This window comes from Sipha flava, unplaced genomic scaffold (assembly GCF_003268045.1).
Source record: "Sipha flava isolate LNK unplaced genomic scaffold, YSA_version1 169_pilon_pilon, whole genome shotgun sequence".
In the NCBI taxonomy this organism is placed as follows: domain Eukaryota; kingdom Metazoa; phylum Arthropoda; class Insecta; order Hemiptera; family Aphididae; genus Sipha; species Sipha flava.
This window is the reverse complement of record NW_020271881.1, coordinates 1,000,236-1,026,649: the sequence shown is the minus strand read 5'-3', so window position 1 is coordinate 1,026,649 and position 26,414 is coordinate 1,000,236. Positions and strand designations below refer to the sequence as shown.

Below are 26,414 nucleotides of genomic sequence, written 5' to 3'. Positions count from 1 at the left end.
TTTAAGGTATAAAATATAGTTTTGACTTTAAATAATTGTATATAGTTTATGATAATGTTAAATATTAAAAAGTATTACAGTAACTAATAACTAAGGATCAGAAGTTATTGCATTTGCATGTTTTTTTTGCACCATTGGATTTATTGCTAAGTGAGCTAGAAATTCATTCCAAAATACTACGAAAAACATATCAAAAGTTTATAGTGCATATTTTTGCATATACTTGATTTTACAATTTTTTTGAACATATTTTATAATTTTTGAAGATTTAGTATGAAAATCGAAAAATAAAATACATACATTCATATTGAGAGAACTTTCTTGATATTCTTGTATCGTATTTTTAAAATTTCTATTTGACATTAAAAACAATGTTTTCCCCTATTGGTTAAATAATATATATATATATATATTTATAAAATATAACTACAGCTATAGTGTAGCCAGAGAGAGAATGCAAGTCGGTGGCTACCAAAACGCTTCGCAGTCTGTCCATGTTGTCCCATCAACACGACACAGCCGCCGTCACGGCATAGATTAAATTACTCTATGCATCACTGCGATGATATAATCATATAACTGTATTTCATTATCTCGTAAAGCGTGACTAGCGATTACGTCTTGTTTTTGTGACTGTTCCGCTGTATTCCTGTTTTATATTTTGCATTTGTTGTTTCGTAAGTAATTTGATTTTTTTTTTGTATTTTTTAATAAAATGAAAGAGCTAAATGCTGTTGATGTTTCATCGATTAAAAAAAATCCATGTGGCAAGGTAAGCACAATTTATATTTTTATTATTATTAAATTACATTAAAAAATAGTAGAAAGTTTCTTATATTATTCATATATTTTTATTCAGTATTATTTTACCATAACTTAAATTAATTAAAAATCAAAATTTGTTGTTTTCAGTTTGTTGGTTGTCGACAAAAGAGCATTATAATTAATTTGTACAAATCGAAAATGCTCGAGCAAGCCATCTGGCAGAAAAGATAAAGTATGACGACCTCATCAAACTGATGTCCAGGCAAATAGGTATCAGCCAATGGACTATATCAACTACTATATCTGAGAATAAGAGTAAAGTTACTATTTCCTCACCTAATAAGAAAAAAAATAGATTTAATATTACGGAAAAAGTAGACGATTTCGATCAAAATGCTATTCGGCAAAAAGTGCACGGGTTTTGGGTTCGTAAAGAAATTCCAACTTAGCACAGAATTCTTACTGTTATCAATGAAGATCCTAATTTACCAAATTTTAAACGTACTGCTTTACAATCAATTTTAAAAGACTTGAATTTTACGTACACTAAAATATATAGGAACAGTGCTTTAACGGAGAGAGCTGATTTAATCTGTTGGTGACAGAGATATATTGAAGAAATAAGGTATCACCGGGGCCGTGATCGTCCAATTTATTACTTGGATGAGATGTGGATAAACGCAGGTGAAACTATTACAAAGACGTGGGCCGATAATGCAGTCACGTTTCATCGATACGCGTTTATAAAAGTACTAACCACTGGCCAAAAGACTATTCGGTAAAGGAAAACGGTTGATTGTTGTCCACATAGGTTCCGTCTGATGGTTTCGTTGTTAGTGTTCGAGTCGAAAAAAAAACCGGGGATTACCACGACGAAATGAAAGGGGACACTTTTTTCAATTGGTTTAGTGGTATTTTACAATTATTAAAAGAAAAAGCTGTAATTGTGATGGATAATGCGTCGTACCATTAGAGGGCCGGTGTAGTTGGGTCTGAACTTAACTGGATTGTTCGATTGCATTTTGGTAGATAATGAGGTGGCGCCAATAGAGGAAATTGTTTTAGTAGCGAACTGTGTGTTAGGTAGACTTTACGTAGTCCCTGATGAGTGGTTCATATCGATATCATTAATTAACAGTATTTGATTAATTGACAAAAGTGATAGTGGCGGTGACTTACCGGTGGACTGTTTTGATTTTTTTGGTTGTGTTTGGAGATACAGTTTTGTTTTTCGTGAACGTAGATGTAGTTGCATTACGATCGGGAGAAAAGAGGAAGCGTACCGATTACGGCCCAAAGTCGGCTGCATGCCGCCGCCTTGGCGCGTGTCTTACAAGGTTACCCGATGCAAAGGAGCGCGCGACACTGGAAGGCTATAATAAACCGTAAAGTATATGTCCGGAACGTATTTATCCGGACTGTATCTCGCCGGAATCAAAAATTAGAAAACCGTATTTGCCCGGAACGTATTCATCCGGACCGACTTTGTCCGGAACGTATTTATCCGGACCGTATCTCGCCGGAATCTAAAGTATATAAACCATATTTTCCCGGGAAATAAAAGTTACAGAACGTATTTATCCAGACCGTATTTTTCCGGAATAAAAAACATCAAAACCCGTATTTTCCCGGAATGTATAATTCCGGAACGTATTATTCCAGAATGTATTTTAAATTGCCTATATCAAACAGTTTTTAGGCGCTAATGAGTCGTCTTCAACTTTGATAACTAAAGATAATAATATATTTATTTATTTATTATTAACAATACGGGCTGAGCCCAATTTACATAATATGTAACACTAATTAAATTTTATATATGATAACAACCATAAAAATAGTGACTTTTACTAATATACTAATTTAAAAACATGAAAACCAAAAAAAAATAAATAAAAAATATAACAATGCTACAGAAATGATGGATCATTATTTGCCATACGCATCATTCTAAGAATTGGCTGGTTCTCAGAATAGTTGGTGTTGCATTTAGGAATAAAAAATGGATAGATTCGACGGACAGAAGAGCAAGGGACTTTAAAGTTAATCATGGAAAGTAGGACAGGAGAGTCAATACAGCCATCTATTATTAGGCGGAGAAATTTCAGGTTAGCAATTTTTCTTCTATCAACTAATGAAAATAAACCAAATTTAATTAAAATTGGGTTATAATCATGAGGTGGATGGTCTATCTTTAAAATAAATGTTGCATATTTGAGGAATTTACGTTGAACTCTTTCAATTTGATCCTTACCACAAGAAGTGGAAGGATCCCATACAACAGCACCATATTCCAAAATTGAGAAGTTAACTTAAACTCATTACAAATTCTTTTTATAAAACCAAGTATTTTTAGGGCCTTGCAGCATATATTGTCCAAATGGGAATGGAAATTTAACTCTCGGTCAAACGTGATACCAAGGTCGAAAACTTTATTTTCAGATCTCTTTAAAGTATTAGCATTGATAGAGTAAGAATACTCAAATCTATCACGAGTTCTGTAAAAGGACATTGAATGACATTTCACAAAATTGAGTTCAAGATGATGTTCATTTGACCAAGTAACTAAAGAGTTGATATCATTTTGTAGAAGATAACAGTCATTAAGAGAATCAATTTTTAAAAATAATTTTAGATCATCAGCAAATAGAAGAAAATGACAGTGACTAATAACTTTTTTAATATTGTTAACAAATATTGCAAATAGTAAAGGAGAGAGATGACCTCCTTGAGGGACTCCAGAAGTTGCATCAATAATAACAGACTTACTACCATGAACATCAACAATTTGCTTACGATCTCGAAGATACGACTGAAACCAAGACAACAACGGTTCTCCAAAACCAGAATTGATAACTAATAATAACTTAAATATCCTTGTTAGATATCTTTGTCTGTTGAAATTATTATACAATATAGTAGAATATTTTTGTAGTAGCCCATTGCATTCATAGACCGAAAACGAGGTTAAAAAGTGTACTTATAAATAATTTTTTTGGTATAAATACTAAAAGGTTAATTTGTTTAAAAAAATAGTGGAATATATTCCACTATGATAGGGAACGATATTATTCTATTTGTGTAGGTGCATTAAAATAGTGAATGAATTCTTTCAATTAGAATTCATTTAACGTGAAGAATGTCAAACATAAAATTAAAATTACTGGTTTGCAAAATGGATATCATTGAACCAAGCGTCGGAGAACTAGGAATAATTATAAGGATTATTTAAAATAATTTTTTTGTACAACTAATAATAATAATAATTTAATAATACAAACATAAAACAAATAACTCTTATCATAAATCATTGTTGAACAATTTATAGAAAATTTATTTTTCATGAAAATAAATAAAATTGATAAAATGTTTCAAATAAAACTAAAAAACTAAGAAAAATACATATTACCACACCGCCTATCACCGATCTCCCCGATCTAGTGGCCGCCCAGTTTTAATAATTTACATAGTTAATTTTGGAACTGATAGCCGCATAAATGTTATTAAAAAAATCCATAAATGAGTAGTAGAGTATTTGGTGAGTCTTTTAAAATGTATCTATTCCACTTACTGGGATTCTTAAGATATAGGGAATAAAACTGTTATCAAGGCCGTTATAAAAACCATTTCGTTTTTGATAGAAAATTATAATTTATCAGAACACGATGTTCACAATCTGAAAGATAAATCCGGTGTTTCCAAATCATGCGCTAAAATAATTATTTAGGTCGAATCGCGTGCAAAGTTTTTTCGTGATCGTGCTGATTTGCGCGCGCAGTGGCCAGTTGAACCGGGACTAATTGTAACCGGGCAGTGTCGATCAAATTTCGTGAACCGATTTCAAACAAATGGTGACAGTTTCAACAAAAATCGCTGTATAAATTCAAAATTTCACGGTAAAAAAAATCACTGTTTCAATTCAATTATTATTTGATTATACATCATTAGAGGTAATAATTCGAAATATTAAATATCATCTGAAAATTTCGCCGTTCACTGAGATAATTGGCAGAGCAAAGCGACTCCTCTCATTACCCAGTGGTCGGGTGGTTTGTCGGTTGACAACAGCAATGCGATCACGAAGTTGGTCGAGTGCCCCGTAGTAGACAGCGTACCTCGTCGTTCGGTCGTCTTGTACGTGGGGCAGACGTACACCGGACCTAGCGTCAGTTCGGTCCTAATCACCGGCAGCACGTGTACGATGGGCATCGCGTCGAACAGCTGCTTCGGCCTGCACTCCTTTAGCACGCCTCTCCGGTCGCTCCACCTGGCCCCGTCCAGGAATAGCCCGTACACGTAGACACCGTCTTCCGCGGCCGCGTTCGGCACCACCGTCCTGCTCATGATCTGTGAACATTTCCGATGACATATGACGATGATTTTAAACAATTTAACATCGTACATATAGACGGACATCAAGGAGGCTTGAGGGGGGGACTTAGCCCACCCCCAAATATTGTAATAGCCCCCCTAAAATCGAAACTTTATTAGAAATGTTATTCATCGTTTTTATAATTATCTGTTGATTTTTTTGAAAATCGTAAAATAAGAAATAATAAAAAACTATTTATAATAGCATTAAAAATACCAATTAGTTCGACTACTTGCGAAAGAAGTTTCAGTGCAATGAAAAAAATAAAAACTTGTCTAAGGTTCAGCGATCTTTCAATATTATATATTGAAAATTATATATTGAAAAATATAAAAAGCGATGATATTTTGAATATCTTTGCTGATACAAATAGATATTTATCATTAAAATAAAATATTAATTATTTTTAAATATAGGTTATTTAGTGTTTTTTTTTTTTTTTTTTTTTTTTTTTTTTTTAACAGAATTTAAACATATCTATATTTTTAATAGTAATAAGGAGGGCTCGGGACTTATAGCACTTAAAATCATCAAAATAAGCGATTAAAAACATCATTATAAGCACTAAAATAAGCATTTAAAAAATTTAAAATTAAGCAAAAATAATTATTCAAAAAAAAAAAAAACTAAAATTCTAACTAAAAAATCAAACAAAATAAAAATAAATCATAAATCTTCACTTTTAAGATAGATTTTATGGATTTTCTTAGGGATTTTTCTGAAAAATAAAATGTAAATTGTTCTTTCTGTTTTTGATCATTCTGACGTTTGGAATATCTTTGTTAACCCTACAGCGATGCATTGGACAGTGACGAACTACATGACAACGTAGGTAAGATAAGAATTATTTTTATTTTTTATCCTATCAAAAACGACTTCACAGGAGAAAACTACTAAAACGTAAAAAGAAACTGGTCAAATAAGCAAAAATAATCAGAAAAACTGGAAATAAGCATTTTTTAAAAAAATTACTGAAAAAAGCAAAAAAATAAGGGTACTTTCAAATTTCATAATTGTACGTGTTATTTGTCATATTCTTCTATAGCACTCTGCTACATTTTAAGTCAATCCATAAAAATAAGCAAATGCTTTAACTCCCGAGCCCTGGTAATAAGTCTTATTTTTGCACTTGAAGGAGGTGTGGGGGTGAAAACCCTGTGGGTTATTTTACATTGAATTATTATAGCCCCCCAAATGTCCGCTTATGATCGTACAGTGAAATTATTAAACAATAATGATCCCCCCCCCCCCCCCCCCCCGTTCGATAAGTGATACATTTATACGATTTTCGCAGTTACAAAACAGTTTTCGGGAGAGAGGGGAAAAACGACCATTGCTCTCCCTTCTATACCCAACAATTGCTTCTCCTGGCGATCGGGTTTCCGATCAAATTACGTTGATTAGCACTTTTGTCAAAAAGAACAAAAATCATTAAAATTTAAAATACTTGAAAACAATAGAATCGGTTATTTGGAAATGAGAACATGTCCAATATTTTGACATTTTCAGATTTTTACGTAACAATGTTATTTGTTTATGAACTCATTATTTGGTGTGAAAATGAAATATATCCGTGTGTTTTTGTAGTAACAGCTGGCGCGTCAACTTTTCGTTAGTATTCTAACCATGTATATTATCGGCTGCATCCGAATTGCGTCAAAAAAAAAAGCAATGTTGGTTGACAACCGAATTGCGTGCGCGTATTTTTCGTGGAAATTCGAATTGCACGTGTACAAGTTTGAAAAGACGACCTGTTTTCGCCGATCATTTGAGTTTATACTATGGTAAATTTAATATAGTAATATTTAGTTAAGTATAATAAATTCGATAGTAATATGGGTTTTCTCCGGGGAATGAGATTAAATTAGTGAATAGCGATTAGAAATTATCATAATTTGTGATAAGTATGTAACAATATATACACAATTTGTAATTTTCGACAATCTATTAATAGTTAGCAATCAAACTGATCTAACGACAAAAAAAAAATGGAAATTAGTGTTATGTTTAGCGAAAAAAATAAAAAACTATATTTAATTGATGGCCATAAATCTCATTTTAACAAATATTTAAATAATAATATTCAAAGATGGGCATGCACAAAACGTATGTGTAAATCATTTTTTAAATTAAATGAAAATAGTGAAATTATTTTTAGTGTATTAAGTCACGACCACGAAAAAGATGATGTTAATATTTTAACTCGACAATAAGTAAGTAATAAATTAAAACGTAAAGCTTTGGAGGATCCGTTTGAAAAGCCATGTAGATTTTACACCGAGAATTACGTGAAGAAGATATAAGTAGTCTAACTACTACAGACACGATGTGTATAAGAAAAAATATTCACTATGCACGTTCAACTACGATTCCAAAGTTGCCTACAAATTTAGATGAACTACATTTGGCTCTAACAAATTTAGGTGAAATCAAAACAAATCGAGATGAATTATTTTTGCTAATTAATAATTCAGAAAAAAATATAATAGCTTTTTCAATACAAACTTATTATATTTTTTCTTAGTCTATTAAGGTTGTTTAACAATTTTCTATTTAAATAATAATGCGTAAAAATATAAACTTATATCAAAAATATGCATTAAAAATTGATAAATTTAAAAAAAAAACCGCGAAAGAAAATCGCACACGCAATTCGGAAACACCGATATTATCGTATTTCACGTACATATTTTGAAATATTTTTATCATTTATTACGTTAAACCACGTGGCACGCGCTTATATTTTTTCATACATGTATATTTAATCAATAGTAGTATATAGTAAGTACTAGGTAAGAGTTAAATTTAATGTTTGGATTTAAAAACTTATGAGGACACTAGGCGCTGTGCAATAAAGTGTTAAGTAGATATTAAGTATACAAGTAACTTGTAGGTACCTATACTTTAAAATGAGTAATATATATATAATAGAATAATATAATATTTCTAAAAATTATAAAATAGGTAATCAAATAAAAAAATAGTATTTAAAAGCAGTCACTGTAAATAAATAAATTTGCATGTATATTGTATGTTTAAAAAAGCAATTGGTGCCTCAGCAATTTTTTCTTTAATGTTATTACTTTTTACATAATAAATATTGATAAAATAGTAAAGTGAAAAAAAATACAAATATTATCAAATACGTAGATAACATTAAAATACTTACCTTATAATATTGATTCAATCAAACAAATGTAGGTACGCAAAATATATTCAGTGGTATACTAATGTAGAACATTAAAACTAGGCAGCTGAAACCGGCTATAGTATAGTATCCTATATTAGTGTTAACAATCTCTATAGTCAAACACAATGGATTTTCTTTAAATACTTCAAATTACCGTTTCTATTTTATATTGGTACTTGGTACTCAGTGGCGCAATAACCGGAGTGGATGGCGATGCCTAGAATCGGGGCCCTAAGACTCAAAGGGGCCCCATCATACTAGTAACCTGGGAGGGTGTTTTTAATGCTAAAGAATTAAATCAAATCTGTGATCATTTAAAATTTTGACCATAGTTAAATTTTATACCGATGAAACTTAGGCGTGCGCAGGGGGTATGCAGGGTATGCAACTGCATACTCTAAACATAGAGCCTTCTTTCTAAAATTACAAAAAATAAATAAAAATTGTGACATATTTGGTCTTATGTATATTATGTGATTTGGTACATTTTGATTTTTATTATATTTTTATATTCAGTCCCAGTTTAATTTATTTTTGAAACACAAATCATATGCTATAATAACAATTTAATGTGTTAATGAAATTAAGAAGTACAATAATTCAAGTGAAATTAAATAACTATCAACTACAGAACAAGAAATGGCTATAAATTAAAATCCTGAAAACATTATTGGTAATATTAAGAACTCAGCTGTACGCAGAATCGTTTTATGATTAATTTTGATTATTTATCAAATTTATTTTGTTTTTCATTTAAGTATATAATTACGTTTTTATTTATTTACCATATTTAAACGTATTACTCAAATCATTTCAAGTGTTATGTATTTAATTTTTTTTTTTTCGTAATTTATTTTAAATTTTAATTATGAAGACAGTTATAACGATTAAAAGATGGCTATTCAGTCATTTTTTTCAGAAAAAAAATTAAAATTTTAAAATTAAATAATTATTAAAACCAGAATTTCGAACGCTTAAATTAACTTTCAGTTACGGGGAGGGGTAGGTAGTGGCAGCTTTTTGCATACCTCGAAAAAGAGGTCTGCGCACGCCTATGCGATGAAATTATAATAATCAATAATACGTAAGGGCACAGTGTGGTACGTACAGACCGTGCAGTCCGCAAGTTAAACACTATAATATGTATTATTTTATATTATTATGTTATTTATATTATATAATGTTTTATAGACTATAGTTCTACAGCCATTGCCCATTACTTAATATTTTGTATGTAATATTATGTATAAATACTCAATACTGTTAACATTTTGAGAATAACAGCCCAATAGACGATGGTATCATACAGATTTATGGCGGGAGAGGTCAATATTTATTTCCGACTCCGATGCTTACCATAAACATTATTAATAGATTATAGAAATCAAGATACACTGGATATTTAAAATAGAAATAATAACTAAATAGTAATATGACAATTTATAAATGATACATCTATCGGTCTATCGTTAATGGTCTATAATACTGTTGACAATATATAAATATAATGGTTTTCTTAGGCTACGGTCCTATGAAGTTATTTTTAAATTCCATGTAAAATGAATTAGTAAATGATATACATTGATTACGTCTATTATAAACGTGAACTGTGAAGTACCGATATTAGTCATTGTGCAATACCTGCCTTACGTCGTAAACCGTCAACACACAGTATCACGAATGTTATAATTTTAAATATTTTAATTAATTTAATTAAATATTTATATTATGCCACCAAAAAGTGGTTCTCAAAAAAGAAAAGAACGAGCTCAAAAAAATGCTGAGTTGAAAAAATTACGAGGTTTTTTTGACAGATTTCTGCCCAACAAAAATGGTACATACCTATAAAGTAATTTATTAGTATGAGTAAAATAAACTATAAAGTCAAATAAATAATATTGATATTTTTATTGATTTTAATAATTTATATCTGAGTTATTATTGAATAAAAAAAAATGAATTACTTATTTACTAGATAAAAAAAAATCTAATAATTAATAGTATACCTACCTACAGTGGAAATTTAATAAACTATATCTAGTTATTGAAAAATAATAATAAACAATAAAACGAATCACATTACCCAATATATTATTATTTTTACAATAAATAGAGTAGAATTAAAAAAAAAAAAAGTTAAGGTTTTCCTTCATGATATTATTTTGGTATTCAGTCAACTTTCAAACAAAATGCATTACTTAATCAACAACAAAATAATATGATTTAAAACAAATATATCTAAATAAACAAATGTTCATGTAATATATTGTTTTTTGATAATATTAACTGATTAGGTATTTAGGTACCTATTGATATTTTTGTTTTTGATCTTATAATATTATGCATTATGCAAGTATAAAATATTTAAATATAAGTAACTTCAATTTTTAATATGTTTTTATGTTAAAAAAATGTTCTATTTACCTACTTATCAAATCACAAATAATTGAAAATTTTTAAACCTACAGTAACTTCTTCAAATATGTTGATTGTATTGGAAAATGGTGGCCAAGAAAATATTGGTGAAATTTTACAAACTGAAAATAGTGAAAATGCTATTGGTCATTTGTGTAATTCAGATGATTCAGCTTGTCCAGGTATTATTTTATAAAAAGTTAATCTAGTATTTCTTATTATTTTAAACATTTTTTGTAAGCAAAAATAATTCTGCTCTAGCTGAAAAAGTAATTGACAACAGCACAATTCTTGTTAAATCTACTGCAACTTCTGCGAGTGAGATAACTGCGTTGGAAAGTAGTGTTCAAGAAAATATAAATGAAATTGTACAAACTGAAAATATTATTGGTCATTTTTTAATTCATATGATATTCAGCTTGTCCAGATATTATTTATTAAAAAGCAATCTGGTTTTCTTAATTAAAATTTGTGTATGAGAAATATTCAAATACCTACCTACCTTTTATTTCCTATATTCAATATAAATTATAATACAATTTTGAATGATTATTATTAAGATATCATTATTCAGATTTATCAAATTAAATATGGTATAATATGTTTAATAACCAGTTATCAATAATAAAAATAAAAAACCTATTAATTATTAGTTTAGTACATTTGCTCATTTTGTCAGCTGGCATATTTGAGAAATCATTATATTAATTCTGTAGCAGTTTTAAATATAGTAGGTATAGTGTGTTATGCATATTACATGTAATACAGTACCTAATACATTATACATAGATTTATATTTTATACTTTTAATATATATTATAAAGTTTTTTTATTTAAATTTTTCTTTTTCAATAAATTTTGTAATTTTGTTGTTATTAATTATTATTAAAATATAACCAGAAATAATTTACATTATTTCGCTAATATTAAATACAAATTGTGTCAGCATTAAAAAAAAAAAAAATTGACTACAAATACTTAAGTAATTATAGAGCCCCATATTTACTTTGTCTTCAAAGCCCAAAGATCCTAGTTGCGCCATTGTTGGTACTATGATACTATAGAAATAATAATCTCGCTGATAGACAAGTACCTCTACCCCGCTAATACGAGTAGTATGCCATATATTTTGGTAGTGTTGTTATTTATTAATTACATTTATGAATTATATATAAATAACTTTATTATACCCATTACTCAGTATCCATGTCCACGAATTACATACTATTCGTGGTTATTCCTATGTCGTAATGAGAATTAATCATTTTTATTTTAAATAACAATTATTTGTCATACAAAAAAAAATCCATAAAATATCCAAGCGCGATCAGATGTAAAACTCTTTGAGCCCGGCTCGGCCCGAAAAGTTCTACCAAAAAAAGCCTAACCCGGCCCGGCCTGAAAATTTTTACGAAAACAAAAGTCCGATTTAGCTCTCATTATTTTTTTTAAGGCCCGGTCCGGTCCAATCTCAGTACGGGTCGGGCTTTTTGATGACCGAGTTGGGCCGGCCCGGCCCTTACAGGTCTTTAGTATGTATAGAATGATTGCACCGATCATTATTAAGAAGTAAAAATAAGATATTAGTTATATTTAGTACTCTGAGACCAGTAATTTTTTAAAGGTTTTCTTTACAATTAACGAAAAGTTATCAAAAATAATAAAATGTATAGCATACTGGATTTCGACAAGATCGAATTTTTGTTTTCTTCGTAATTCAAAAATTAATAATCATTGAAACTTGAAATGTTCGCTGAATTATTACTATTCGCTATATATGATATAATTTGCAAAATATATTTCTGAGCTGTTTATAGAAAATTGAAATTATCATTTTTTTTTTGGATATTATTTTGTAAAATGTCGATTATAAAACTTTTACAATTGTTCGAACATTACATTATGAAAAAATAAACAAGTTTTATAGCAAAATACAATTTGACAAATTGGATATTTCAACGAATTTCGAATAAACTATGTATTCATCGAATTATTTATTTAGTACTTATAATAGGTAGCATTTTATATTAGCGTATTTCATTAGATTTTATTATTTTATTAGACATTTCATAGTTAAGAAATATTTCAATAATATTTGTGCTGTTATAATTACTTGCAATTTTCGATGTAATTATACACATAAATTTAGATTTCTTTTTTATTTTCCTCAAAAATTAGAACACTAAGGCTGGGGCCACATGGACGCACTAAGTACGCGCGTTGCGACGAACGTACTATTTAACGCGCGCACTAGAGCGGGCACACGAGCGTCGATATGACGTCCGTTAAAAATTTGTTATTATTTTTGTATATAGTATCTACTTGGTTGTAAAGACGTAGTTATACTATGTATTATATACGTATTTTATACGTTTTCATACTATTTTCACCAAGTTTTTTTTAAATATGGACCCAAACGAAGTTTTTTTCCTTTAGTTCTTTAACGTATTTATACCTAAAACAAAAACGGACTAAAAGGGAACATTGGGTTCATCCAATTATTATGAACAATATAAAAATGTTCATTACGTGAAGTTGTATTATAAACTTCGAGAAGATTCGTCAAAATTTTTTAACTACTTCCGTATGTCTGTAAGAACATTCGATGAATTTTTACAGTGCGTCAAAAATTATATTCAGCTACAAAATACCAACATGCGATTAGCTATACAGCCCGAAGAAATGTATAATATTATAATTAATTATTTTTATTATTATTACACGTGGACGGGTGTTTAGAAACGTCTGGATACGTGCGTACAGCGTACGAAAGTGCGCCCGTGTGACCACGCAACTAACGTTCACATTTAAAAACAATACTAATTTAATTTTGGCGTTGATATTTTCGACGGCCGTTGTACGTGCGTCGAAGAGATAATACGTCGATAAAATTTGACGTCCGTATTAAAGTGTGTTACTCGTGTGTCTGCTCCCATAACCGATAATGTAGTCATACGAAGCGCGTCAAAAAGTACGTGCGTATCGACGCATTTTGTACGCTCGAGTGGCCCCAGCCTAAAAGTTCAACCTAATTTACAAATAAATTTGGTCTTACTATAATATTATCCACTCATAAAATTATAAACTGATTTACTTCTTTAACACAAAATGTTTTTTTTTTTTTTTTGAAGTAATGATACAGTTATATACTAATATATACGTCTTTATTTTAACAAAAGATATTTACAATCTGTAATTTAAAATAATAAATAAGTAATTTACAAGTTTATACAGCTCGTTAATTAGTTAGTGGAGGAAAATGTTCATTAACAACATAATATATATATACCTATTTAAAATGAATTGCCTAATTGTAATTGCCCATTGTATGGGACTATATAGAACGCTGAGAATGATATATAAATTAGAGGATACCTATATATAGGGTTACCATACGTCCAGACAGTCTGTCCGGATTGGCGTTCGGATTTGAAAAATGTCCGGATTTTACAAAGATAATCCTTTAACATGGTTATATTGATACAAAATATTATATCAGGTAACAGATTTTCGTGTTCACTCTGTATAAATACAGATGTTTTAACATATTTAACCTAATAACTCTTATGTAGACATTTTATTCATAGACCTAAGTAAAATTGTACTAATGAAATAACAATATTGTTTATTTTCAACCCCCCCCCCCCCCCCCCCCGTGAAATAGAACTGATGTCCGGATTTGGTCTAAAAATATTATGGTAACCCTACAATTTATAATATATATAATATAATAATTTTAATAAATTATTTTAATAATTTTAATAATTTTAATTTTTTCTATATATTATATAGATGGATATCGTAGTGATACATTATTATGCTCTTTAATGATAGTTAACGTATTCCGCTTAATAAGCCGTCTTGAATCAATATAAGGTTTCAATTTTTTCGGTTCAATATTAGATTTTCATAAATTTGATGAATTAAATGATAAATTATAATTAATTAATTGACATTTTTGGATTTATAATATAAATTCATTTTAGAGCCCCCTATACCTAATGTTTACATTCATAGGTATAACATATTATTTTAGTTTTGAAAAATGAACATAACTACCAATGGCTTAGATCAAGAAAAATAAGTTCCATCAAATACCAATGGTTTTGATATTAATACACAAAATTAATAAGCATATATCAAATAATTTAGTATTTGCTAAATTTAATATTTTAAAATTATATTATTAAAATTTAATATTAATATTAGTTATGCTAATTTAATTATTTTATATTAATTTGATAAATCAGTACAATTCAGTTGTCATAAGCTTATCAAAATATAAAAATAGTCAATGGAATAAGTTACCTTAAAATCGAATGTCAGTAAATCGATTGGTATCTTATATTTTCTGGCAAAGTTTTGTTGCGCTCCAGTCAAAAATGCTTGCGTGAAATAAAATCCAGACAACCAAAATATATCTGGGGCTCCATGAACGTACCATTTCTAAATTCAAATAATTCGTGAGGTTAATATCAGGTATGTTCTGAACGTTAGTGAATGATAATAATTCCATTTATATAAATTTATTTTTTTATTAAAGAATATTAATCATTCGTGAATAAATAATATTTTGTAAATTGTATTAAATATTTTGAACACTATTTACATAAAAATGTGTATAGGTATTTAATGAGAGTTCAAGTTGGCAAAACAGTAGTTTGGTGGATGCAATTTATTTGTAATTAAGTTTTAAAGGGCTTTCCTGTCTAAAAAGTTATTTGATAATGGTTAATATTGATGGTTTTATCATAAAATATTGGTCCATTGGCTATAAAAATGTTAGTTGTTTTTGACAAAATTTTATGCAGATTCATTTGCTAAAACAATAATGATAGAAAAATATAAAATGTAAAACACATTCAGTTGATAAATAAAGATGATTTAAATATTTTTTCATACTTAAAACTGTTATTCTTCTAAACTGTTTTAAAAATTCTACTTAAATCTCTGATTTAATAATAAATAAAAAAGTTTTATGAGATACATATATAAATTATAAACTCCAGCTATTTATAAATATTGCACGCAGGCAGTCTGATAGTGCGCACGCATTTATACGTCGCTCCCGGATTATGTCCAGCTCAGAAACTTCTACCGAACAGAAAATTCTATATTTAATTTCATTCGTCGAATTGACACTCTTGCTACAAACTTGCAAGGCGATCAACCTTCGGGACCAATACTTCTCTAAATCAAGTAATATCGTTAATATTATTTTATTTTAAATATTAAATACATTCCACTATTGTGAAACGCATTACAATCATAGTCCAAACACTAAACAGACCACAGGCACCGTCACGCGCGGTGACCTTTGGACTCCGATAACACTGACGATATGGCCTTCGAATTGTGTCCTCAATTAAAATTTTCAATAATCAAATAATCAGCAAAAAACTAACCGCAACTAACACTACAACTGGTGATTTTTCCGATGACAAGGCACTACTAGCCATCCATTCCGACCCTGAAATAGCATCAAGCCTCGTACAAAATCATCTCAATCTCTTATCAACCTGGTATAAAGACTGAGGGATAAAAATCAACAAAAACTAAATCCATACATTGCACATTTACACTAAGGCAAAAAGTCTGCCCTCTCATCTACCTCAACAATGTACTTTTCCCAACCACCCAAAATGTCCGATACCTAGGTTTACATTTAGACCGCAGGCTAACTTTGGTAACTCATACCCAAAACAAAAGACTTGCCTTAAATAACCGCTCTCGCCAATTATGGTATCTCTTCACGTCACAACATATCAACCTAAAAAACCAGCTCCTACTATATAAACTCATTCTAAAACCGATCTGGACATACGGTATCCAACTGTGGGGTGCAACCAAACCGTCCAACCCAAATAAAATACAAGTCTTCCAATCAAAATGTCTACAATAAATAACCAAAGCTCCTTACTATGTATCTAATGACACTCTACATAGAAATCTATAGTCTGTTCAGATCAAGAGTGCCCAAACTCGCGGATGTCTTCCTAGAAGCCGATAACGGTCGGGCACCCATCAATATCTAGATGCTCTATTATTCGTTGTTATAGTTCGACCGCCGTCGTTGTTTATCAAAAACAGTCCGTGACTGCCGCCTTGTATACAATTATTAAAAAAAAAAACCTTGTTATTCAAAATAGAACTATAGCGTGGTGTTACGAAAAGAGTGTGGTAATACAGTTCACTACGTATAACAGCGTCGTAACGCGTCGGCATACTACAACGTTCCTAATGGAAAGGACACATGCGCAGTAAAAACCAGTTTTCGTCCAAATGACTGGGCACTCTTATTCTGAATAAACTATAGCCATTTCAACAGTCCAAAACGTTGCAAAAACTTTCTACAAACGCACGCACTCCGAATTCCACAACCATCGTAATCCATTGATTTCCAAACTATCCACCAACGCTATTCCTGGTGACCCCAGAAGGAAACTTAAACGTACCTGGTGTCGTGACCTACTAAATTAAAATGTATCTACCTTTATTTCCCTTTTATTTTGAATTCAATATCATTCTTTCTCACAAGCACATTTAAAATAAAGTCCTACCCTTGAGTGCCTTCAATTGATGGCTTCTTATCTCCTGCTCACTCAAGCCATGTCTCCTTCATCACATACGCTTATTGTAAAATAATAATTACAGCTCGTGTATTTAATAATAAATGTTAAAAAAAATATATAAATATGATAAATTAAATCAAAGATTTGAATTATTATTATTCGCACAAATCGTATCTTTATCGTCTATCTATCGATATAATATCATCTATATAATCGATGGGAAAAATAATAAAATATAAATATTTAAAAAAGTTATATAAAATATATCTTACTTTCAAGAATTCCATTCTTTGTAAGAAGTCTTTTATATAACTCCCCAGAGGCTTTAGAGATGGATATGAATTTCTTGACCAAGTTGTCGGAAGTTTTCCGATTATTATGCTCTGACAAAGCTCTTCTAGTTCATTAGATATCAATATTTGACCTACACATATATTGAATATTATTGACATATATTGAATTGACATGGGTTTTAGACGCATTTTTTTAAATTTTCAATTATTATCCAAATAATTTATTGTTTGGAATGCTCAGTTTCATTTTACACAATGCATTAGGTACACGAATTACGTAAGTTTATTAAAAGATAATATATGTATATATGTTTATAATTTTGTTTAAAAACGTTTCAAAAACCATTTTTAATATTGAATCGTAAAAAATAATAGCATATTTCAACTAACAGTGGAATTGACGCTGTATTTATTGTACAAATTATTTAAATACCTATACCGTATATGTAAAATTTTTGTTTTTCTTTAAACAACCTAACCTATATTAAATCACTTTAAAAATACGTATTCCATTGACTTCCAATAAACATTATAAACAATGGTATTACCTTTGATAGCCTTTTGAGTATTAATGAGGCTCGATCTTATTACGTTCAATAGGTTATTAAACCGCCCCATTTCCTGAACCAGAACCGTATTCATGGATTGATTATAATTAGTAGGGTATTTTTCTAACACAGTTGTTGTATCGAAAGGCATTGGAAGTTTTTCAAGAACATCTGTAGTAAACATTATTATTAATTGTTCTGACGATACTTCATTTCCACCACTTGAAATATCCATATTCTATATTTAAACATAAATATGAATTAATAACATATACTCGTAATACAATTACAATAACATAATAATAAAATAATAATTTTCAATTCGTAATAAATATATTTAAATACATAGGTATATGCGAAAAAGAGGCCTCTCCGATATAGACAGAGTTGTACAAGGATAACCAATAAATTATCTAGATAAGATGATTGATTTTTAATTTATCTAGATTAGATAACTAAATAACACTTAAATTATATATATATATATAGATATATAGATATTAGATAAAAGATAACCACTTTTATCTATATAAAAAAAACAGATAATTAAAATATAATGTTGTATTTCAAGCTTACTATAGGAGGTTCTATTTCCCCTGTAATTTAATGTATCTATAATATAAATCACACTCCTGGAAGTATAATGGCATAACTCAAAAAATGTCGATTTTGAGTTGGCACTACTACTGAAACCGCGAGAACGATATCTACTATTTGCGCTAATCAGTTTCTTTCTACCTTATATTTTTACCACCTGATGACGTTAAGTTCCGTTTGTTTAATGTTCTGAAATATTTAGTACAATATAATACAATCGGCATAACTATAACTAAATTAGTTCCATCATAGAGTTCAACGTCGAAGGTCGTTCGTTCATTGGCATATTTAGACTTTTGCCGATTGTTTACTGATGCAGGTAATTTTTTTTTTGATTATGCCTTTAAATCTTAAGAATTTTTTGAGTTGTGCCTTTTGCTAAGTAAGAATATTATTGATATATGCCTATATATTTGTTTGATTTTACATAGTAAATAATTAAAAAAGATGACTTCGTTATAAAGAATTAAAAAAAATTATCAAACTTTCATATTCTAATATCACTACCTGCACTATCTCCTTGACACAATCACGGCACCTAATAAACCTGAAAATGAAGCTGATATTATTGAGGATGAATATTCAGACTTTGACGATACAGATTCGGATCCAGATCATGTACCAATGAATTCTAAAGACTTGTTGTCTACGCAAGATGAACATTTCGAAAACGAAATTGTAATGGCTTCAGATAATAATAAAACTGATCCAAGAATTAATGATAAAGGTATAATTATTTTTAATTTTATATATTATTATTTATTTAACTAAGTTCCTCAATCAAAGTTTTTATTTACATATTAATTCAATTTGTATGTTTTAGAACTCAAATTACCCAAAAAAGTTATTACCAAATCTCTTCAGTAGAAGGATAATGTTAGAAAAGCAAAAAGAAATTCTGGTCAGGAGTACATAATAAGAAAAAATAAATTTGTTCCAAGAAGAAAAATAAAGCTACCATGTGAAGACAAATGCAGACTCCACTGTAAGACTAAATTTACAGAAATAAAGAGACAGTCAATTTTTTAAAAATGTTGGGCCATGGGAGACATTAAAAAACAGCGAAACTACAATTTCAAAGCGATAAAGACAGTAAGAAGAACAGGTACGTTAGGGCTGATTCAACCTGTAATAGGTCAAACAATCAGGTATTTTATCTCAAGTGTGGATTTAATTCTGAAACATAAGAGTGTGTAAGTATTTTTTTATGACGACTCTTGATATCACCATTAGAATGATACGGACAGTACTCGAAAAGCAATCTGTAATGGGTGTTATTGATAGTGATCATAGGGGAAGGATAGTTGGCAAAGTTATACTCGAAGACAACTTAACTCAAAGCGTTAAGGACCATATTAACTCCATCCCGCGAATTGAAAGTCATTACCTTCGTATACGGGAATTTATAGAAGGCGGTAAGACATTGACATGGTTGTATAAAGACTACAAACCACTATCTGAAGCCAATAATGAATCGTTTGTAAATCTATGCACAGACATATTTTTAACACACAGTTTAATATTTCCTTCTTTATGCCAAAAAAAGATCAGTGTGAAGAATGCGAGTCAAACAAAAATAATGAAAATGAGCATTATGATAATACGTAATTTTTGAGGCATTTGGAAGAAAAAAACTTGCACGTGAAGAAAAAGAATTTGACAAAAAACGTTCATCAATTGAACTGGTCTGTGCTGTCTACGATTTTCAAGCAGTTCTCACTGTTTCGCAAGGTGACGTTTCAGTCTTTTATTATATTAGTAAAGTGGGCAATTATAATTTCACAGTTTGTGAAATACAAATCATGGAAACCTTTTATTATTTATGTCATAAAGGTTAAGCACACAGAGGACCAAACGAACTTGCTTCTTGTCTTTTCAAATTTATTCAGACGAAATCTGAGGAGAGAATGAACGATTTCGAAATAATTTTCTATTCAGATAACTATGGAGAGCAAAATAAAAATAAATTCATTATTAGCTTGTATCAGTATGCTTTAAAAATATTTCCAAACTTGAAAACAATCACGCACAAGTTTTTGATTCGGGGACATACGCAAAACGAGGGTGACTCCATTCATTCGGTCATTGAAAAACAAATAAAGTTGTCCCTAAAATCGTCACCTATTTATACTACATATCAATACGTACAAATTAAAAGAGATTCTAAAAAGAAAGCTCCACTTTTTAAAGTTGAAGAACTTGCTCATTCAAACTTTTTGAATTTCAAGGACTATACTTCACAGATAGGAAATAATTTCAATATGAACACTAACTCAGAATCAATACATTTTAATAATATCAAGGTCCTAAAACTGTTTCGTAGTCAAACAAACTCATTTGAATATAAGACATCATACAAAGATGATACGTTCAAAACAATTAACTTTGCAAAAAAGAGGAAAACTAGAGTCAGCAAAGACTTAATAGTCGCGGATGAAGCATATTTGAAACCTTGTTGCATCGTGCCAAAGAAAAAAGAAGATCTCATGAAATTATGTACCAAAAACCAAATTCCTCCATGATTTCACTCGTTCTATAAGAATTTTTAACTTCTTTATGGTAATATTTATTAATTTTAACTAAGTCAAAGTAGACTGTGATAAATATTTTTTATAATTTAGTCAAAGTAGACTATACTGATAAGTATATTTTGTTTTTATTTTTAAGATTGTTCATTACTTATTACAATTTGAACTTGGTAAATTTTAATTAATTTTAACTATGTCAAAGTAGACTGTGATGAAAAAAATTATGTTTTTAGTTTTAGAGTGTTTATAATTAAAATTTAATTTTGTATTGTGTTTATAAAAAGTCTTTTTTTATTTTGATACCTAAAAATTATCCACATACATTTAATGTAAAAGACTGCTACAAAATTAATATAATATAACACAATAAAGAAATCTAAAATAATTGTTAGTCGTAAACGAGAAATATCAAACGACATAACTTTGAATATTTAGGGGAAATTAGTGATACAATGTAGAATAAAAAAGACATAACTTATTTTGCATGTAGTTAGGAAATGCAGGTATTAATAAAATCTTTATAAAAATAATCTGCAATAAACGATAACTATTTAAAAAAAAAAAAAAAAAAATTGAATTATCACAAATAACTATTTTGTCAGAAATAATTGAAAATTCTCAAAAGCATTAATTGCATTTTCCCATTAATGTCATGTTTTGAGTTAGGCCATTACACTTCCAGGAGTGCGAGTATAAACACAATTAATTAAACCCGACCATTGATTTTATACTATTCTTAATTATTATTTATGACTAGGGAAAGAATTTATATGTAAATATATATTTTTATTAAAACGAGATATTTTAGATTCGATAAGAAATGTTCATGATTTAAATCATTCCTATTAATAGGGTGCTACTTTTATTTTATATATTTTTACATATTTCACTAATTTATAAATATTTTTAAACATATTTTATCATTTCATTATTCATACGTCTTCTTCGTACAAAAGTACAAGAAATTATTTCAAATTTAGATTCAGTAACTTTTATCGCTATTAGAAAAGCTCAAAATATTATGCAAAATGAAACATTAAAAACTAATTTAATTTTCATCTCAGTGAATTTTAATTTTATTATGTATTATGTATTTATAATGTATGTCCTTAAATGAAAGTATGCAAATTGTCTAATCAACGATTGCAAAATGAAAACTCGTAATCGGACCAATAGGAGATGTTGTAAAAAAGAAAATTCATACTATTATAGAAAAAAATTCCAGGCTATATTGATTTTAAATCAATTAATGTCATAATGAGTGGCATACACCCTTCTAAAAATTTGGAATTATCGCCTTCTAATATTATGCGCTTCAAATATGCTTTAGTCAACCGATTTAAGTTGATGTGGAACGATCATTTAGCCGTTTTAAAAATATTTTCAGATTCAATAGGCGACATTTAATACCTATTTGATAATTTAAAAGATATTGTAATAATTCAATGCAACAAATTATTTTGATAATTTAATAATTATTTATTTATTTATTTTTTTTTTTAATTAAATTTTTTTCCAACATATTTGGATGTTTTTAGCACATAATTTATAAATTATATTTACATACATATGTACATATTTTGTAATCAAATCAATGCCCCGATCAGATAAAGTTCCTAAATTTATGTATTTTAATAATAATAACATAAATTGCATTTAAATATCATTGCCTAGACATTACTTAGGTAGTTACGTTACTTGAGTACTAAGCACGGAAGTGAGTAAAACGTCACTTTCTTGTTGTTCTTTGATAAGATCTGCGTTCTTGTTTAGTCCAAATATCGTTGGGTGGGTAATTGAAGGTAATTCTTGAATGTAATCCACAAAATCATCGTATTTCGTAAAATTGGGACAAAAGTATACTCCTGTAGTTACACAGCATAATTATTTTAGAGAATTGTTTAGATATCCGCATGATGCAGTCGAAGGTAAATATTTTTACACATTTTTGAATTGTTAAATTACCAGCTGTATCAAATTTAAAGTTTTTGTATTTAACGATTTCTCGCTTGGTGAAATTGTTTAAAATTGTAGCTAAACATCGGCGATCCCAATCGTCGGTTACGCGGCCACCGTAATTGCATTCACCGATTAAATAACGTAATGCATCGAATTGAATACTTTGATATTCGTTTAAAAAGTTGTTCAGTTGCATAACGCTTATTTTGAGGTCAGTCTCATTGAATTCGTACGACCGGTTCCATCCGATTGGCCCGAAGTGACGTCGCTCTTGAATAAGGGTATGGAAGAAGCATAGCCCGAAAAGCATCTTTTTAAAATTTTCGCTTTGTTTACAGCCTTCAAAAAAATCTTCATTTGCAATCGGGTCACTTGTAAATGTTCTATATGCAATGCAATAGTCCATAGTGAGATATATAATATGGCATTTTAAAAATAAAACATATTTCTGATTTTTTTAAAATATTTATTTGATCTATAGGTTACCTGTATAAATTGGATCGAAGACCCTTAGGCGGTTCATTAGTAATTTTTATACTATTTTGCAATATCGATACCGGGAAATACTCAACAGGATACGATGTCAACCAAAGTCTAAAATCGGGATGGGTTTGGTCAGCAGAAAACTTTTCACATATCTATTAAAATAAATATGTCATAAGTATAAAAGAGCATAATAGATAAAACATGATTTTATTTTAATAAACTAACGTCACATTTTGAAACAAAATTGCTAGCTAAAATATCATTTAAATATAAATTAAATCATATAAATAATTTTTTTGAATATTCTTTCAAAATCAATAATTTTAATATTGTATAAAAATCAATTATAGTATTATATTTAGTGGATACTCGGTACTCATGGTTAATTTATATTTTATACATTCGATAAGGTAGTGGGAATTATATTATTCCAAAATGTATTACATTTTGTGTTATATGTTTATGTGTTTTGTGAAATTGAGATTTTAATTTATAACAATCAAATCCAATAAAAGTTATATACTAGTGAAAATTAACAAAATAATATGGTTTACCATTTCAAGCTGTGTCATCCAACTTTGAGCTAAATGACAATTTTGTAACATCACCCAGTTACCCATTCTGGTAGCTTCAGTGATGAGTCTTAAAGCAATTGGACCTTGTCCCTGACCTAATGATAAAGCCGAAAAACGAGCACCATATTTCTATGACAAAAAGATTAACATTAAATTAACGTTGTAAATTTCGTATTGAAACAATTGTGTATACAGTTTTACAAATTATTTAGTAATACCGTACAATGACAATGCGTACACACCATTTTTTCCGAAAACTTAAGCAACATTGCAGTTGGATCTGCACCTGGCGTTAACACGAAAACCAATGGCGTTAAAGAATTCGAATCTTCAAACGTTGAGTCCAAATCAAATGGCGGAGGTTCTGTGAATTTTTGCTCTAACATCGAATGATCTATTTAAAAATGCATATTCAATTACATATACATTTAAGTATGAAGATAAGATAAGAATATAAAGATAAATATGATTTTCTTTAGGTAATTATAATTATAGTGTCTCTAAACTAACAACAATAGCAGGACCGACGTTAGCTTTTACTAGGCCCTGGGAAAAATATATCGTGAGGCCAGGGCCGTATTTAGGGGGAAGCTACAAGGTGCTGTTGCCCCGGGTGGCTGAATATGAAAGGGCGGCTAATTTTTTATATTTTCAATATTTAATGATCTAATATTTTTAAAGTGAAAATTCTTTACAAAATAATAAGTGTATCTCAAAAAAAAAAATATATATCACCAATCACGGCGTCACGACACACACACACACACACATACTCGGTAACGGTCGAGTACTGTCGATAGATCCAAAGATTTATAAACAATCTATCCTTATGTTGACATTGCACTTAGAATGTTTTTATGTACAGTAGCAACAAATTGTTCTTCAAAAAGATCTTTTTCAATTCGTAGAAATTTGTATTTGGTATAATGAAGCGTTTTTAAATTATTGCTCCCTGGTGTCAAATTTCTAAATACCGCCCTGCATGAGGCCCTTATATAGGAAGGACAATTAGGGTATATCCCAAAAACATTGATTCTAGAATAATATGACATTCGAGCAACGTGCTTGATCAGATATAAATTCCTATGATGTATCTTTATCGTATCATCAATAAATGAATAAAATCTAATCTAATAATATCGTGTTTTCAACGTAATATTTTTCGTGGTTTCGATTGACGGCCGTGCTTGCAGGGGAACAATCGGTGACAGTGTCTTTGAAACAGTAACCATAAACTTCAAAATCCCCGTAAAAATAATTATTTATATAATATGTATCCTCTATAATAATGATAAAGAATACAAACTCTCATTTTTCATACATCATTATTTTAAGTTTATATTATTATATAAAAAAAAACGTAAAAAAAAAAGTTCCGAGTTATGAGGCCCCGAGCAAGGGCCCTGTTTGCCCTACCCTCGTCGCGCCGGCACTGAACATTGGAGAATTAGTGATAAAATTAATATGCATAAGTTTGCTTGAATAACAGTACTTAATGACGGTTGTATTGCATATTAAAATATGGAAAGAAAATATTAATTTTCACAATTAATTAATTTAATATTTATAAATATATATATATAGTTTTACAATTCAGTAAAAATGCCTCGTGTTAAAGTGTAATTGCATTAAAAATTTATAAATATACTTAATATTTCTTAAAATAATACTTATCGCATAAGATAAAATGGTGTTTAAAAATACAAAGCTATTTTACAATATTTAATGCAATTTATGATTGGTCGTCCCAGCATGTTTATGTACCTATTCAAATCGTTGTATTCCTTATTTTTAATGTTAACAAATGACTGATTAGGTCGTGATTAGTATTATTAAATAATGAAACTTACGAGAAATAAAATATCGAATAGCTGGTATAATTTTATCATATCGAATTACACGTAGTACAAGACATTTTTGAAAATAGTCGAGATGATTGTCCCATGGATCAGGGAAATTAGCCAAATGTGGTTCTAATGAATCATATAACTTTTTCCATTCATCTGTGTTAGCTTCAAAATCAGCTTTTATATTCTGAAATGTACATTTATTGGTTCAGTTAAATGCATTTTTAAGTTTTTAGTGGGAAGTATATGAGAAACTACAGTAATAAA

At 29.2% G+C, this 26,414-nt stretch overlaps 1 protein-coding gene across 1 annotated transcript in view; it reads right to left on the bottom strand.

Annotated features, from left to right (window-relative positions):
* Positions 1-4,758: 4,758 nt before the first annotated feature.
* LOC112679862 (dynein heavy chain 7, axonemal-like) overlaps positions 4,759-26,414 on the bottom strand; it is a 45,638-nt gene continuing 23,982 nt past the window's right edge. Inside the window, 10 exon segments of the mRNA XM_025549795.1 lie at positions 4,759-5,112; positions 15,051-15,188; positions 17,587-17,738; positions 18,156-18,393; positions 22,979-23,145; positions 23,246-23,622; positions 23,726-23,877; positions 24,280-24,429; positions 24,543-24,694; positions 26,151-26,334. Coding sequence (XP_025405580.1) covers positions 4,759-5,112; positions 15,051-15,188; positions 17,587-17,738; positions 18,156-18,393; positions 22,979-23,145; positions 23,246-23,622; positions 23,726-23,877; positions 24,280-24,429; positions 24,543-24,694; positions 26,151-26,334 — 2,064 coding nt within the window.